General features: G+C 36.6%; 2 protein-coding genes across 4 annotated transcripts in view; both read right to left on the bottom strand.

Moving 5' to 3' along the window:
- Positions 1-3,097: 3,097 nt before the first annotated feature.
- LOC138322733 (carbohydrate sulfotransferase 11-like) overlaps positions 3,098-14,323 on the bottom strand; it is a 263,446-nt gene continuing 252,220 nt past the window's right edge. Inside the window, exons 1-4 of one of the 3 annotated variants that reach the window (XM_069266805.1) lie at positions 6,441-6,873; positions 5,347-5,451; positions 4,803-4,882; positions 3,098-4,243 (exon numbers count right to left, since the gene is read on the bottom strand). In XM_069266805.1, coding sequence (XP_069122906.1) covers positions 3,128-4,243; positions 4,803-4,882; positions 5,347-5,428 — 1,278 coding nt within the window. In that variant the 5' untranslated portion in view covers positions 5,429-5,451; positions 6,441-6,873 and the 3' untranslated portion in view covers positions 3,098-3,127. Of the gene's footprint in view, positions 4,244-4,802; positions 4,883-5,346; positions 5,452-6,018; positions 6,398-6,440; positions 6,874-14,323 lie in introns of those variants that run through there. The other 2 variants (XM_069266804.1, XM_069266806.1) reach the window with 2 other exon arrangements.
- Positions 13,191-14,323, bottom strand: part of LOC138322730 (DNA ligase 1-like) — a 59,782-nt gene continuing 58,649 nt past the window's right edge. The window contains exon 24 of the mRNA XM_069266798.1: positions 13,191-13,716. Coding sequence (XP_069122899.1) covers positions 13,615-13,716 — 102 coding nt within the window. The 3' untranslated portion in view covers positions 13,191-13,614. The remainder of the gene's footprint in view (positions 13,717-14,323) is intronic.

The following is a 14,323-nucleotide window of genomic DNA, read 5'->3' as shown; positions in this document are numbered from 1 at the left end:
AGGCCTAGATATGCTGAAAGTAGCAGGTGACAGCACGACCGTTTACCAGCTCATCAGCCACGTATAATTAGCTGGAGGTGTGACCAGGCAATGTCTTCTACAGCGGTCAGTGAAACTAGACCAATGAACCATACCCGTAGTCATTGTTATAGAGGAAACATCGTTTACACAAAGAAAACAATTCTTATTCCATCCAAGGTGTACATTAATATAAATGGAAATGAAATGAAGAGGGGCCAATGTAAATCCAATAATATTGGTGCATATATTTAGAAGTGGAGTCTTAGAATTATCAACTATATTTACCTTGATGTTTTTAATTAAGCAACAATACAAAAACTATTCTTCTTCTCAATAAATAAGAATAACTATTTGACGACGTCATTTAGCAAAATAGCCCCGTCACTACCAAACCATCATGGCAACGTCATGCAGTGGATTTTAAATAGTGATTCTCTTATACGAGTCAGTCAACACTTAATTTGATAATGATCACAGTTTTTTGTAAGGATGTCATAAGGACTCGGCAAAATACTTTGTGTAGAATTTTGATTCGTACGACGGCCTGGTATTTTTCTCTTATATCCCTCAAAATTTTTATTACAATAATTTTATCTCGTAAAAACAGAATGAAGAAAAGATATTTTTCAGTACATAAAATATTGTGTGATATTTTTATGCAAATATCTTTGTTTGTGTCTATAAATGTTAGTCATTGATGAAGTGCAAACGTTTATGCAACATAGATTAGATATTTATTTTACGTACCAAAACCATGCGTAAATATTTGTCTCTTTTATACAGTTTTGTAAAACAGATATGTTCTCCCAACGATCGATCCTACAGACTATTTTAAAATCTTTTTCCATGTGCACTGACTGATACAAATGAAAACGTTTTAGTTCAATTAATCATTTTTTTAAAAGATTCACTATGACAGTAGCAATCTTGTATTCTGCTAAATTTGGGTTTCGCTAAAACGTTTTTGGATACACCGACTCAGGTTTTCAAGCAAAACATGTTTTTGTAAATACGAAAGTGCAATTAGATTGGATACACAGAGTGTTTCAAAAACATGTCCCGAATTTAATGTTTAATAAAATCTAAACCCAGAAAGATCCAGATATCAATTTTAGACCATTCAGACATGGATATCCATACAATTTGATTGGTATGTATATAATAGATGTACTTTTGTTTGTTTGTTTGATTATTTTAACGTCCTATCAACAGCCAGGGTCATGTAAGGACGGCCTCCCATGTATGCAGTGTGTAGCGTGTGAAGTGGAAGGTGCGTGTTTTGGGAAACAGTGGTATTTTCGTGTTGTACCTTCTTGTATAGTGGAACTGTTGCCCCTTTTTATAGTGCTATATCACTGAAGCATGTCGCCGGAGACACCAAGCTACACACCCCACCAGGTCACATTATACTGACAACGGGCGAAATAGTCGTCCCACTCCCGATATGCTGAGCGCTAAGCAGAAGCAGAAACTAACACTTTTATAGGCTTTGGTGTGTCTCGGCCAGGTGACAGAACCCAGAGTCTTCCTCACACGGACGAACGCTCAACTAGAGGACAAATAAAAGTGAGGCGGTGCCAAGGGAGGCCTTAGGAAAGATAAAGTCAGTTAGGAAGAAGAGAAAAGATAAGATCCTAAATTTAGTCGCCTTTTACGATTATACAATAGGGGCAGCATTGAATGATCGTAAAAGGCGACAGACATATCGTTAATAAAACACATAATACAAACTTGTTATTTCAATTTTTCTGAAACGATGTCATTTGACTGAATAACGTCATCTAGACACTGGTTAATACTTTGTCTGAATGTCGCATTTATTCTGCGAGTACTTAATATTGCAAAAGATGCAAAAAAATAATGTAAAACACAACATTTTTTTGTATCTGTGTTGTATTCAGGCACATTCAACTGCTAAATATTCACCTCTGATGAAATTCCATCGTACAAATAATTATTTTTGCCACAATAAAAAATTGAATTGTATCTGCTATCCCTATTGCATGGTTGTAAAAGGCGACTAAATTTAGGATCTAATGTTTTCTCTTCTTCCTTACTAACTTTGTTTTTCCTCACGTCTCCCTTGACACCACCTTACTGTTGGCCTTCGGTTGAGCGTTCGCCCTTGTGAAGTAGACTCTGGGTTCTGTCCCTTGGCCGAGACACACTATAGTCTATAAAAGTGGTTGTTTCTGCTGCTGCTTAGCGCCCAGTACTATGGGAGTGGGACGTCTGGTTCGCCCATTGTCAGTATAATGTGACCGGGTGGGTGTGTTGTTTGGTGTATTCGACGACATGCTTCAGTGATATAGCACTATAGCAAGGGTAAGAGTTTCACTCTACAAGAGGACACAACACGAACATACCGCAATCTCCCAAACACACACATCGCATTATTATACACGCTACACACCGCGTGTATAATAATGCGATGTGTGTGTTTGGGAGATTGCGGACACGCTACACACCGTGGCCCTGCAGGTAGGGCGTTAGAATTGTACCTGCTGCACCCATTGCATGATCGTATAAGGCGACTAAATTTAGGATAATATCTTTTCTCTTCTTCCTGACTTTATCTTTCCTAGTGCCTCCCTTGGCAACGCCTCACTTTTGGCCTGGAGTTGAGCGTTCGCCCCTGTGAGGAAGGCTCTGGGTTCTGTCCCCTGGCGGAGACACACCTAAGTATATAAAAGTGGTAGTATCTACTCCTGCTTAGCGCTCAGCCTAACGGGAGTGGAACGACTGGTTCGCCCGTTGTCAGTATAATGTGACCGGTTGGGGTGTGTCGCTTGGTGTCTTCGGCGGCATGCTTCAGTGATATAGCACCATAAAAAGGGCAACAGTTCCACTATACAAGAAGACACAACACGAATATACCACATTCTTCCAAAACACGCAACTTGCACACATACACGCAACACACCGCATACATGGGAGGCCGTCCTTACATGAAAATGGCTGTTGATAGGACGTTAATTAATCAAACAAATAAAGCTACACACCGTATACTTGGGTTGTCGTTCTTGCATGAGTCTAGCTGTAAGTTGGACGTTAATGAATCAAACAAACAAACAAGTTATAAACACACGTCTATATTTTAATTTGTCTATGTTCCAGATCGCTTAAACAGGAGTTTGGGGTATTGGTCATACCCGAAGTAGTCAAAATCCTGTCTGAATACATAGGCAAGCTTACGTAGTGTTTCTATTGGTATCTGTCTGTAATACTCCAGAAACAAGGACTTTCTTTGCGACTCTAGCACACTTAATGATGCCGAATCGAAAGCTTTCCTGATAACACTAGTCATTGAGTCTATGGTTAAGTCAAACACGTCCGATTTTCTGAAAGGACAGGGTGTATCCATAGTAACAATTCCTTTGATCTGCAATTTCTCCCAAACTCTCAGAAGAGCATTATGTACATCCATGCATCTTCTTATGTCCGTTCTCATCGACAAAAAAACCTGCGCCACGTCATAGATGGTATCATTTACCATGTTATAAGACGGACCGTCAATGACACTTAAATATGACCGAAGATTAAACGTTTCTAGAATGTACCTGATGTCATAATTAAATGTCTCCATGTGACTAATGATATCGAATTTTACCTTACAAGGATTGCAGATCTCTGCAGCCGGCATAAAATGGCTGTCTTTTTTGTCGCCCGTCGTCTGCGATTTGATGACGTATTTCAAAAATTCTAAAAACGTCACGTCATGTCCGCACGTTTTACTCATCATGGTAGCATTAGGTCTGACCGTCCTTACAATGTGTTCTCCTATTGTGTCCCAGAAATAAACGTTTGGTGAGTACAGCTTGTCTATGTAACCAGATAGTAATCTAGTGTAGGGGTCCCTGACTACCATAAATTTGACTGAAAACTTCAAAATATCATCAATTTCGTCAAATGTTTCACTGGCAAGGTTTCGATAATTAAGCAGGGCATTTTCGGGTCTAATGTTGTATGGACTTATGATAACTCCCTTTTCTATCTGTTGAAGAAGTCGACGCCAAAATGTGGAGCCACTTTTCTCGATACCACAATAGAACATCCGGTGTTTGTTGTTATACTGGAAGTGACGTAGGTTTAGTGGAGTGAAGGACTTGTCGTCTGCTGACTTAGACGTACATGTACGCCACAGCCGGCGGTATCGGTCATCAATCTGCTTACGCCATCGAGACCGGCTCTTGCCAACTTTTATCCTAGCAGGTGTATCAATCTGTAACAGTTACAAAGCAGGCTATTGGTATTCAACAAAGGTCTGAAATTTCCTGAAATCTAGCATATACTTGACAAAAGAGGACAAGCATCATGTAAATCATCATTCCTATTGCGGTGCCATTTTAAAAGGTTGCGTTTATCTCATTTGGTCTATGGTATATAGAACCAATTATATATGTGCATTTCTATCTTTCTTTGGAATAGTTAGCACATTTCATATTAGAATCTGTATCTAAATCACGACTTGAATAATAGCAAATAAAAAAATAAATACTATTGTTTTCTTAAATCTAACATGACACTGACATTCCCTCTGGGAAAACAAAGACCCCAATTTATTATGTGAGCAAGAACGAGAAACCACTTATGTTATTGATATAATTTTATATTTTATGTATTTTCTTTTTTTTTTAATTTGTGAAGGTGTAATTAAAACTGTTATTGTCATTTATTGACAGACGAAACAAACTAAATTCAAAGTTTTTGAACAAGATTTTTACCCTGGGACTGTTGCTACCTAAAACGATTAGTGATAACTCAAAGTGACAAGTACTTACCGGTTGGACTTCAACACGTTCGCCAAAACGGAAGTGGACGTGTACTCCCAAGTGACCGTCTGTGTTTTCAATGGATACCTCTGTATTCAATATAAATATATTCTTCAATGAAAAGCAATGCGTGATGAGGTTTAACAGTATGCAGTTACACATCATACAAAGACATGTCAACAAAGGTGAATAGTCTTCCAGAGTATTGGTGTCGTTTGGTAATTATTTCTCACCGATGTAAATGATTATTATTTAAATCAACGTATTCTTAATCAACAGCGTGCAGATATCAAAATGAGCAAAGAAACAGGCTTCTTTTTCGATAGGAAGCACAAGTGATTTAGCTGATTTTTATTCAAGAAATGCTCAATGTATATTCACAGGTTTGCTTTCTTGTTTTTAATCGGACTTAAGTTTGGACATTGCGAGTGAGAGTTGTTACAGACATCGTGATAAGATAATCGCCATATGTGTAATGCTGACTTTACTATATATGGAGACTAGAACTAATACTACTGAGAACCAGGCATTATCTTATGGAACTCGAACCCACCGAATAGTACGATGAACATGATGATAACAATAACACCAATTATTCTCTGACGTCGCCGACGACGACTGAAGAAACCAAACATGTCGTCAGTCAACCGGTATCACTCTGAAAATAAAACCATGAAATGTTAAAGTGAGATCAGACGATTTTAAATTGAAGTAGTTGAACTTTCAAATAATTTATTTAAGTAACATCTCACCTAGTGTTGGATCATGGTCAGTAGGTATTGGTACAGATTCTCGCTTTATTGTGAACCACGTTATCTCATTGATTTAAGAAATCATTGTGGTTCGTCTATGTGATTATATGAATGAATCAATTTTTGAAAATAGTCAATGAGCAGTCTTGGTACCCCTTTAACTCTAGTTTAATTATGTCTTTATTGTCCTGTAAGATAATCATCACCTGACTAAATGACCTTCACCGATAAATCCCAATGTCTATACACTAGTTAATGCAGTAGTGTATTTTTTAAGAATCATGGACTCAAATAAATCTGTATGACATAAGTATTGGATTGCTATATAAGACGAGAGTTTATATATAGATATAGAAATTTTAAAACAGGATGTAAACAGAATCTCCACAAAATTATAATTCCCGTATCCTAAGCAGCGTCCCTATAAAATGTGATTTGGAAGGTTAACAACAGACTGTATAAGTAAACCTTACCTCTAATGATCCCAGTTGTGGGACTTGTAGTGCAGCCATTTTACAGGTTTGTAGTGTATTGTAGTTTGTGTATTGTTTCACGTGGCTGAATGTATTGTCTAATGTTTAAAGTCTCAATGATCAATGTTCACTATGTCTTCACAGCCTTCATACTATTAGTGATTTCTTGTAGACGAGAGACATGTTCAATCTATGCCTTTAGTCAAGTACAGAATTGATATCAAATAAAAACATTGGCGGTAAAGGTAAAGTTTTGAACCTGATGAAGTCTTGTTGTTCGAAAAAGATTTGTGATTCTAATTTTGTATACTTAAATAAGGATGAAACGGCTGTCCTGTAGCCCAGTATTGTTCCAGCCCATGCAGTATCCTCAAATATTTTTGGGAAAAAATCGAAATTCGGTTTTTTTTAACAGACCTTACCTTTGAAACCTTTCGAGTTGGTAATTTCCAGTTTGGCAATGGTGTTAGTCGTTACACATTTAGCAAATGGAACTTTTGTCATAGTCATTCCCAAACAGGAATCAGGTAATGCTGGCAAGGCATGATTAGCACAAACCCCACGTTCAGTTCACCTTATAGATAAAAATCAGTCTGTTTCCTGTTTTCCTCACTCAAGCTACAGACTCATCTATTTAATCTAATGAGGTTACATCTGTCGTTCTGCAGGATTCAGCTGCTCAAGCGATGCAGTTATACATAATTGCTCTCTATAAGTTGAATCTTGTCGTTGGACTCGCTTTAGTGTGCTGACGTCTCTTTGAGATAAGGATCCTAGACTACCACGCTGTGTACTACTGGTGTGTACATACATGATAGAAATGTTACTTTTCAGTAAGATACCGGACAATTGACTGCTTAAATGATGGGTCTTAACGTCCTTATTACCGTTATAAACAAGCCTAGGACACATATACACCGCGTCAAAAGTTAACCACCAGTAAATTGTATCAATAATAATTTAACAAATGACTTTCAAAGGCTGTCGTATGACAGTTTATCTAGATCTGTGAGGCATATTATGTGTGTGTGTACCGAAATCACTATTGTACCCGTCTACACCGGAGTGACGCTGTGCACGTGCGTTCAGCACAATATAGTCACCTGCACCAAACTCGTGTTTGGTTGTGTGTTGTGTCCATGTTCTGAAATTTTTTATGACAATAGAGTCGCATTTCATACTGTATTGGTCAACATGGTAAGACAGATGTTATCAAAAGGCAATGTTCAGACGGCAAAGTATCGAAATAAATACGGCAGCAACGTTTTCGTAAGCTATTAAAGCTGTCATGGATCATTCCGTTGATCTCGTCATGGTCGGATGAAAGTCGGTTTTTCCTCCATGTTACCGATGGTCGCACGAGTGTATGGATGGAACGAAGAACTGTATATCACCAAAGAACTATCCTACCAACAGTTACAGTCGGTTATGGCTCCGTAATGGTCTTGGTTGTTTTTCCTTTGACTGCAAGTTGAATCTCCTTACGATCCAAAGGACATAAAATGGTCTACAATAGCAGAGTACCATCTTGAAAAGAGTAGTAGATTCCAATTTCGACAACCATCCACTAACATCCCGTCCCATATTCATGGACGACAATGCTGGGCCCCATCGATCACGTGCTGTGGTCAAGTTCCCTCAAAACAATGACATTGATATGTTTTCTTCTGCTGCGAACAGTCCCGATCTCAACCCATAGAGAATTTGTGGGGTTATTTAGGACGCCAAATCAGAGATAGAGGTACTCCGGTTTAAAATCTTGTAGAGTTGACGGCGGCACTACACGAGGAATGGGGAAGAATTTCGATGATTCGGATATATCGTCTGATATGAAGCATGCGAAGACATGTTACAGAAACACTTACTGTTAACGGAGGATACAATAGATGTTGACAAAAAACACTTTATAAATACAAATAATTTTGTAATGACCATACTTGTTAAGCCATCTTATTTCCTGCATTGCTAGATATTCTTACTTTAACAATATCTGGGCTTCAACCAATGGATTGAGAAAGGTTACTTACAAGTCTATTTTAAAAATCAACAGATAATGAATACATTCGTAACTTTGAAGTTTGTCTCCATCTTAAAAATAGGGTGGTGCTTAATTTTTGACGCTGTGTATACTTGGCAATGCTTTAGATTCGTTCTAAAAACCCTTGAGTAGCGCTCGCCTTCATAGTGATCTTTGTGATTCAAACTTGAGAATATTCGACAAGTTACCCCTAGACACAGGGATGTAGTATGTGTATGTAAGTTCGTCGATGGGTTGAATATTTCTGTTAGGCAGGCAGTCGTTGGTGAACAAGGAGGTCTTTACTAGTAATATGACGGAGGAACAACCTCGGCCCCAGTACGGTTTCTGTGAATAGCCAAACCGCAGAGTGGATAAAAGCAGATTCCTCGCCCTCAAAGGCCATCTATTTGTACTATGGTTAGTAAGGTAGTCTTAAAGCCACCTACTTGTACCATGGTAGTAAGGTAGTCTTGAAGCCCCCTACTTGTACTATTGTTAGTGAGGTAGTCTTGAAGCCACCTACTTGTACTATGGTTAGTAGGGTAGCCTTGAAGCCACCTACTTGTACTATTGTAAGCGAGGTAGTCTTGAAGCCACCTACTTGTACTATGGTTAGTAAGGTAGTCTTGAAGCCACTTACTGGTACTATTGTTAGTAAGGTAGTCTTGAAGCCACTTACTTGTACTATGGTTAGTAAGGTAGTCTTGAAGCCACCTATTTGTACTATGGTTAGTAAGGTAGTCTTGAAGCCACCTATTGGTACTATGGTTAGTAAGGTAGTCTTGAAGCCACTTACTTGTACTATGGTTAGTAAGGTAGTCTTGAAGCCACTTACTTGTACTATTGTAAGCGAGGTAGTCTTGAAGCCACCTACTTGTACTATGGTTAGTAAGGTAGTCTTGAAGCCACCTACTGGTACTATGGTTAGTAAGGTAGTCTTGAAGCCACTTACTTGTACTATGGTTAGTAAGGTAGTCTTGAAGCCACCTATTTGTACTATGGTTAGTAAGGTAGTCTTGAAGCCACCTACTTGTACTATGGTTAGTAAGGTAGTCTTGAAGCCACTTACTTGTACTATGGTTAGTAAGGTAGTCTTGAAGCCACTTACTTGTACTATGGTTAGTAAGGTAGTCTTGAAGCCACCTATTTGTACTATGGTTAGTAAGGTAGTCTTGAAGCCACCTATTTGTACTATGGTTAGTAAGGTAGTCTTGAAGCCACCTATTTGTACTATGGTTAGTAAGGTAGTCTTGAAGCCACTTACTTGTACTATGGTTAGTAAGGTAGTCTTGAAGCCACCTATTTGTACTATGGTTAGTAAGGTAGTCTTGAAGCCACTTACTTGTACTATGGTTAGTAAGGTAGTCTTGAAGCCACCTACTTGTACTATGGTTAGTAAGGTAGTCTTGAAACCACTTACTTGTACTATGGTTAGTAAGGTAGTCTTGAAGCCAATTACTTGTACTATGGTTAGTAAGGTAGTCTTGAAGCCACCTATTTGTACTATGGTTAGTAAGGTAGTCTTGAAGCCACCTACTTGTACTATGGTTAGTAAGGTAGTCTTGAAGCCACCTATTTGTACTATGGTTAGTAAGGTAGTCTTGAAGCCACTTACTTGTACTATGGTTAGTAAGGTAGTCTTGAAGCCACCTATTTGTACTATGGTTAGTAAGGTAGTCTTGAAGCCACTTACTTGTACTATGGTTAGTAAGGTAGTCTTGAAGCCACTTACTAGTACTATGGTTAGTAAGGTAGTCTTGAAGCCATTTACTTGTACTATGGTTAGTTAGGTAGTCTTGAAGCCACTTACTTGTACTATGGTTAGTAAGGTAGTCTTGAAGCCACCTACTGGTACTATGGTTAGTAAGGTAGTCTTGAAGCCACTTACTTGTACTATGGTTAGTAAGGTAGTCTTGAAGCCACCTATTTGTACTATGGTTAGTAAGGTAGTCTTGAAACCACTTACTTGTACTATGGTTAGTAAGGTAGTCTTGAAGCCACTTACTTTTACTATGGTTAGTAAGGTATTCTTGAAACCACTTACTGGTACTATGGTTAGTAAGGTAGTCTTGAAGCCACTTACTTGTACTATGGTTAGTAAGGTAGTCTTGAAGCCACATATTTGTACTATGGTTAGTAAGGTAGTCTTGAAACCACTTACTTGTACTATGGTTAGTAAGGTAGTCTTGAAGCCACTTACTTGTACTATGGTTAGTAAGGTAGTCTTGAAGCCACTTACTTTTACTATGGTTAGTAAGGTAGTCTTGAAACCACTTACTGGTACTATGGTTAGTAAGGTAGTCTTGAAGCCACCAACTGGTACTATGGTTAGTAAGGTAGTCTTGAAGCACCTATTTGTACTATTGTAAGTAAGGTAGTCTTGAAGCCACTTACTGGTACTATTGTTAGTGAGGTAGTCTTGAAGCCACCTACTTGTACTATTGTTAGTGAGGTAGTCTTGAAGCCACCTACTTGTACTATGGTTAGTAAGGTAGTCTTGAAGCCACTTACTTGTACTATGGTTAGTAAGGTAGTCTTGAAGCCACCTACTTGTACTATGGTTAGTAAGGTAGTCTTGAAGCCACCTACTTGTACTATGGTTAGTAAGGTAGTCTTGAAGCCACCTACTTGTACTATTGTTAGTGAGGTAGTCTTGAAGCCAGTTGTTGATCCATCCATACCATAGAGGTCCATCTTGAGATGCAGTTCAATTAATCATAGATATTAACTTTTCTTTTCAATTGGTTTAATGCAAAAACATGGTGTTTTTTTATATAACAGACGAAACCTGGATGGAAGGATATAGCTACATGGTGTTCCAACACTGACGGGGGTCTAAGACAGAATGACTTTAACAGTCAAATATAAGACAGGAAAAGCAAAGCAAGCCAAACACATTCACATTTTCAAAAGGATACCAATGACATCTATTGATTATTGTTACATGATCCCAACATAGGCTTGCAAATCCGTCAAAAATGTCATACATGTTAAGTACTAAATCCCACCTTCTATGTCACCAAAGGACTATGTAAATCCATCACCAAAGGACTATGTAAATCCATCGATTTTTTAAACTAAGTATTAAGAAATAAAACAATTGCAATTTAAATGTTAAGTGCATCTCTGATTAAATTGTAATAAGTTTATAATTTGGCAGCTTTAAGTTACCATGGTAACCATCCGAAATATTAAAATTTTTTAGTTGTTTTTTGCTATTTTTTGATAGCTTTTGTCTAAGAAACAATAGAAATCTTGAACAAACTAAATATTTATTCAGAATATGTAAGAACTTCATAGACATCTTTAGGAGAAATATAAAGATTGTTCAAGGATGCGCTTTATGGTTTCTAGATGATTTTTTCTCTCTCCAAAATTGACTTAATTTCCACATTTTGATAATTTTTGCATAATTAGAATGGTTACCATAACAACTACATTAACAATGATACATAATTATCATACCTTTTATATAAAAAAATGTACTCGATATTTGATATTCAACGATTTGATAAAATAACTAAATAACAGGTCTGAAAATTACATTGATTTGGGAGCCAAAAAGTGCCAAAACCATACAGTCCTTTGAAGAGTATTGATGCGTCATTAGAACTCCCCAGATGGTAGCATATAGGTATAACACTAACAGCCTTGACTGGGCACGCTAATTCCCATGTAATGTAATTGAAAAGTAGAATTTGGTTATGTTCAACAGTTGTTTTTGAGCTTTGTTTGTTGTTAGCAAAGTCAAAAAGAAAATAAAGACTTTAATTATTCTAGGCATTTCTAATAATAATAAAATTCTTAAAATTTATGATATAAGGGTTAAAAAATTAATTTTGCTTGAAGACCCTGGACCAGATCATTATAGATGTGAGGTTACCTCAACTTAAAAGCTAGTTTCCTGACACATATAACAGTGATAGCATGGCTGATGAGAAGGTTTATAAGTTCTGTATCGATTGGAAGTTTCTAAAGCTGCTTCTTTCTGATTCTCTTTAACAGATCCATGGATGTTTTTTCCAGGTTCCACATAATATTTGGAGGGGTGGGTAATTATACTCGCAATTTTGAAAAGAGAGGGGTACAACTCTAACTTCTGTGTCAAGCCAAAACATAACTGAGATTGACTTCTGTGTGAAGCCAAAACATAACTGAGATATGTTGGAAAAAAGTTCAATGGTTACAGAGAAAATTAATCAATGAAAAGCTACGCAGTAGCAATTGTGCAAATCTATCTGAAACAAGAGCACAGTTGATGCAGACTCTTGAGCATGACTGGAATTCGTCTAATTTTACAAAAGAAGTAGATATGATAGGACCAGTATTTGGCCTTAATTTTTCAGGTCGCAAAATATTAACTCTGATCCACATCAATTTCACATCAATAAACACACTCGTACTTGCTATTCATCAAAACATAACTTTTTATAACTATGTACACGATGTGCTCCACCTATGACGTCATCAAATTGATGATTTTCCTCTTCTCGCCGAATTTTGCAAGAAATTCATCATCTTTAGGTTAGAAAAGGCTTGAAATGGATTTGGCCGCCACCTTGGAGCAACTTTATATTTTGCATGGATATGCGTAAATACACGATACACAACGTGTGAAAATCTCTTTCTGCTCCACGAAAGCGGCCACATTCATTTTTAGAGAAAACCACTCAAAAAGTATGATTTTTCAAGGATTTTTGTGAAAATGGCGGGAAACTGCATGTTGATGACGTCATAGTGAACATAATTGGCACATGCGGGATATTTTCGGGATGTAATGTGTTAGCAAATGTATTCAACTGTTATATGGCAAAATATGTTGTTCTTTACTGGAGAATTAATTTTAATTAGTATTTTATCTGGGTACTCATCTTAACTGGAACACTGAACTTATCTCATGAACAACAAACCCAACAAAATGGTTTACAACTGAATCCACCAATCAGTACCCCTTTTGTTTCTCAGTAGCAACAGTTTATTGGAAAACTGAATTCTTCTCAAAGTTGCCTTTCATTGAGTGTTAGAAGAGAAAGAAAATTGTTAACTATTCAAATGAATTAAGGTTGGAGATTCCTGGTAGCAAAAGGGATATTATCTTAACTTTCAACAAATGGACAGTTATGCAGATATTAATAATGACAAATAAATCAGATAGTCTATAATTATTTTTATTCTGAATTTTATATGTAATAGCTACTAAACGTCTACACAAATACAATTAAAAATTCAGATAATTTTCCTATTATCTGGAAACAAATTTCTAACTTCAAAATTAGAAATCGAAATTGTAGTGACTGATTTTCAGATAAATAGGTAAATGGAATTATTATAAAATATTTCCATTATTTACATAATTTTCATTCAGAAAGAATTCATTTACACTGAATGTACCTGAATCATTCAGCTATTTTAATTCACACAACATAATATGCTGTTGCCTTATAAATTTTCCTAACCTATAAATTTTAACAAAATGGTGGTATGTTGTTTAAATTAATAGCTTTAACTAAAATGACCATCTTTAACAAAGATTCATGGTCTCCAATGTGAGTGTACGCCAGAAGGATTATCTCCCGTCAATAGAACTCTTCCTCGTCTTCCTCCTTGCCCTGTTTGCCTGTTTCTGATGTCATCTGCTGGTTCTGAATTTGGTCCTGGTTTCTGTACATGTCTGCCACCTAAAATATATCATTGTATGGTCTGGTAAAGAACTAGGTTTTCCTGAAAATTTTAACATTTATTTAGTTATTTAAACCAAATAATATTCATCCTCCAATTCCTTACTTGTATTAATAATATCTATCCTCCATTTCTTTACTTTGTTACTGTGAGAAAACACTACAGTACTAACAATACTTATTGTAGTATGAGCATGTGTGATGTTAGAAGGAGTATTTGATGAAATGACTGATTCATCTTTAGTGATATTAAAAGAGATATTTTTCATTGAGAACAATATTATGTGGCTGTTTTTATAAAATTATCATTATTACATTTTAAGTAGGACCATTTAAGTTCACTCTATTTTTCCCCTTTTCTTTCTCTCACGATGAACATCTATACTATAAACTGACTCTCTTTTGAGGCTACTAATTTTTCATTTTTTAATAATAATTATAATTTAATAATTTTTCTTATTTGATACATATTAAGTTTATGTATCAAAACAAGTTACAAAGATTAACATTAAATGAATATTTTATAGAATTATCTTTCCATGCACGGAGATGAACTTTTTGCGAATTTACTTTGATTTTGAAATTTGCAAAAGTAAATTGTATCCTA

This window comes from Argopecten irradians, chromosome 5 (genome assembly GCF_041381155.1).
Source record: "Argopecten irradians isolate NY chromosome 5, Ai_NY, whole genome shotgun sequence".
NCBI classification, from domain to species: domain Eukaryota; kingdom Metazoa; phylum Mollusca; class Bivalvia; order Pectinida; family Pectinidae; genus Argopecten; species Argopecten irradians.
The sequence above is the reverse complement of the archived record's forward strand: the minus strand, read 5'-3'. Positions and strand labels throughout refer to the sequence as shown.